At 37.2% G+C, this 3,665-nt stretch overlaps 1 protein-coding gene across 3 annotated transcripts in view; it reads left to right on the top strand.

Moving 5' to 3' along the window:
• The window catches only part of MDM2 (MDM2 proto-oncogene), a 22,562-nt gene that overhangs the window by 8,080 nt on the left and 10,817 nt on the right, over nt 1–3,665 (top strand). For 2 of the 3 annotated variants that reach the window (XM_015812460.1, XM_015812459.1), the window contains exons 6-8: nt 303–364; nt 1,159–1,219; nt 2,026–2,183. In XM_015812460.1, the coding sequence (XP_015667946.1) occupies nt 303–364; nt 1,159–1,219; nt 2,026–2,183 (281 nt within the window). The remainder of the gene's footprint in view (nt 1–302; nt 365–1,158; nt 1,220–2,025; nt 2,184–3,665) is intronic. The other variant, XM_015812461.1, reaches the window with a different exon arrangement.

Here is a 3,665-nt window from a genome sequence, read left to right as displayed (position 1 = left end):
ATGGAGTCAGCTGACTATGCCGGGGCGCCGGCAACCACAGCCACTCGGTCTTGGAAGGGTTGAGTCTGAGTCTGTTCCTCCCCATCCAGACCCGTACGGCCTCCAGGCAACGGGTCATCACGTCAAGGGCATCGTTGGGGTGGCCTGGGGTGGAGATGTACAGCTGAGTATCATCAGCGTACTGATGGAACTAGATTATTTTTAAATGTGTATCTGAATGTGTATCTGAATGTGTATTTAAATGTGTATCTGAATTGCCAGCTTTCCTCTTTTGTGACTTCCAATATGTATTTCTTTTGAAGATTCTAATAACATAGCTGTGAATCAGTCCAGATGCCAACTAGAAAATGAAAACATTCTAAAGGTGATCACTGATTTATATTTCATTTATTTATTTATTAAATTTATTTGCCACCCATCTCACCACAAAGTGACTCTGGGCAGCTTACAAAGTTAAAACCAATAAAACAGTACAAATGTAAGTATAGCAATAAAATTATACGTTATGATAAAAATATGGGGAGGGAAGTAACAAGATGTGCTAGTGGTGAGGTGGGATCTGCTATTAATCTACCAACTATCACTAATTGTAGCATTCCCCATTGGGGTCCCAAGCCATCTGGCAGAACAGTTTTCAGGTCCTTATGGAATGTCAGGAGGGAGCAGTGTGGTGGCCTAGAAGTGAAGATGCACTTGCCCCCACTCAGAAGGTTGAAAGTTCAATGTTAGGCAGTTGCAGAGGTTTCTCTGTCAGGGTACAAAGAGAAAATATCTGCTGTGAACTCCATGTAGATATCAGGCAAGGCATCCAGCCAGTAAATGCTCAGCTCCATTTAGTCGCCTCAATTCCCCCTCGAATAAAGGAATTAAAGGGACATTAAAAAAAAGAAAAAGAAAGGTCAGGAGAGTGGGACCAGATCTCAGCCTAGGGGGTAAGATGTTCCAAAGGACAGGTGCCACAGGAGAGAAAGTACTTCTGGATCTCACCAGCCAAAATTCTTTGACTGACTGGATCTGCAGCATGCCTCCTTTGGAGGTGCAGATGGGGCAGGCCTGTCCCATTGGGTTGAGATGATTCCTCAGTAATATATATAGTATATTCCTCTTTATTTTTTCACATGTAAATCTGAAATAGTTACTTAATATATTATTAAACAGGAAACAACACAAGAAGCCACTGAAGCAACTACTTCCCGAAGAACAAGATCCAGTGAAACAGGTATATAAATCTGTTATGTTTTGTTTCAGAGTCATTTGAATATTCAAAGTTAATAATTGACTAGTAATACAATTGTATACATTGTGTGGAAATAGAGTTGTTTATTGGTTGGCTGGCTTCTGATTGATATCTGACTTCTCATACTCTTTAATACATTGGCTATTGGTCTCAAATTTAACACTAGGTGTTTAACTTGTCTGGCTAACACAGCGTGTTGTGGAGATACGGCTAAATGAAAGATATACAGCTTTGTTTATTCGACTGTATCCAGAATATTATTTATCCTATAGATCAATTTACTTCGCACTGTTCCAGCTGGTTTAGTAAAAAGCAAATTGTACTAGAAACATTTTAAATCTAGTTAAAAACATAGTGAGATATAGTTCAACTTTTATAATTTGTTATACCATTACTATTGTCAAGTAGAAGCTTTTTGTAATCTTTATAAAATAATGTTGAATTTTAAAAAAATATTTAGGAATGCTTCTAAAGATAGCAATCCAATGAACAATTTCCCATTATAATTTGGGAAATACATTGAAAATATGTAACTTTTTTTACATTGGGATGTCAATAGATGTCTTAATGAGCTGTTAGTATTTTATGCTAACATTTTAGGTAGTACTGGTGATTTTCTTTCAGAATATGGAAAGAAGATTCTGTCCTCAGAATGATCGAAATAAGACATAGCAATCACCTACACTTTCTGAAGTTTAGGAAATGCATAGCAGAGTTTCTTCATTCAATTCTTTTCTTACACAAAATCAGAGATTTGGTAATTTGCTTAAGAGAGTTTTTTCCAACAGAAGAAAGTGCAACAGAAGAAGATATGAATTATGAAAGACAAAGAAAAAGGCAGAAATCTGACAGTATTTCTCTTACATTTGACGAAAGTCTTAAATGGTGTGTAGTACATTGTGAGCGAAGCAACAGCAGCAGCTCAATCAATTCCTCGCCAAGTCCAGTAAGTAGATACTAGTTTGAATTTTTAAACAAGAAACTTAACTATGTTAAATCTGTACCACTGAAAGTAAGTGATAATAGCATGAGAAAATGTATTTTAACCTGACATGTCAAAAAGAAGAAAACTTCTCAGTAAACATGCTAATTTTTATCTGTAGAATTTCTCCATCAGAAATAGGAGAGTATTAAATTAACATCCATATTCTAAGACAGTAAATGGCTGAGAAAATTTTTTCATGAAGCGAGAGGCTAAAAGGCCTCTTAGGAAATATTAGAAACAATTAGCTCTCATGTATAGTACTGTATATAAGAGGAAAGAATTTCCCCTTTGATATTTATTATGTTTTTACCCCAATTCTGTTGCATTGGAATATACCCACCAAAAAGATAACAGAATAACAGAATTGGAAGGGAATTTGGAGGTCTTCTAGTCTAACCCTCTACTCAAGCAGAAAACCATATGCCATTTCAGACATACTTGTATAGTCTCTTCTTAAAAACTTCCAGTGTTGGAGCATTCATAACTTCTGGAGGCAGATTGTTCCACTGATTAATTGTTCTAACTATCAAGAAATTTCTCCTTAATTCTAGGTTGCTTCTCTCTTTGGTTAGTTTCCATCCGTTGCTTCTTGTTCTGCCTTCAGGTGGTTTGAAGAATAGGTTGACCCTCTCTTCTTTCTGGCAGCCCCTTAGATGTTGGAACACACCTGTCATGTCACCACTACTTCTTTTCATTAAACCAGACATAACCCAATTCCTGAAATCATTCTTCATGTTTTAGCCTCTAACCCCCTAATCATCTTTGTTGCTCTTCTCTGCACTCTTTCTAGAGTCTCAACATCTTTTTTACATCATGGTGACCAAAACGGGATGCAGTATTCCTAGTATGGTCTTACCAAAGCATTATAAAGTGGTAATAATACTTCATGTGATCTTGATTCTGTCCCTCTGTTAATGCAGCCTAGGATAGCATTGACTTTTTTGGCAGCTGCAACACACTGCTGGCTTATATTTAAGTGATTATCCATTAGGACTTCCAAGATCATTCTAACTGTTACTATTATTAAAATAATCATTTTGATGTATATGTACTATGACTGTTAGCTTTCATAGTTTGAACCCTCTTTTTGTGGATTAATTTACATAATTTGTAGGATGGAATTACCACTGTGAAATTTGTTGTTGGTAATCTGAGTTGCATATTTCAAGATGCTGTGTTTTGTCCACCTCCACCCACTACATGTTTTCAAACTTAAATATTCTTGTCCTACCTGTTTTTATCTGTGCTGTTTCTTAGGGCCTTCAGCAATTTTAACTGCAGTGTATTCTTAGCTAATATTACCGTATATACTCGAGTATAAGTCGACCCGAGTATAAGCCGAGGGACCGATTTTCCCACAGAGAACTGGGAAAAATTGGTGACCCGCGCATAAGCCGAGGGGGCATTTTGGCTGTTCCTCCCTGGCCGCCGCCCCACCCCCGC

The sequence above is a fragment of the Protobothrops mucrosquamatus genome, unplaced genomic scaffold (assembly GCF_001527695.2).
Source record: "Protobothrops mucrosquamatus isolate PMUCROS unplaced genomic scaffold, P.Mucros_1.0 scaffold85, whole genome shotgun sequence".
NCBI lineage: Eukaryota > Metazoa > Chordata > Lepidosauria > Squamata > Viperidae > Protobothrops > Protobothrops mucrosquamatus.
Note: the sequence above shows the minus strand (reverse complement) of the source record. Positions and strands in the feature narration are given on the sequence as shown.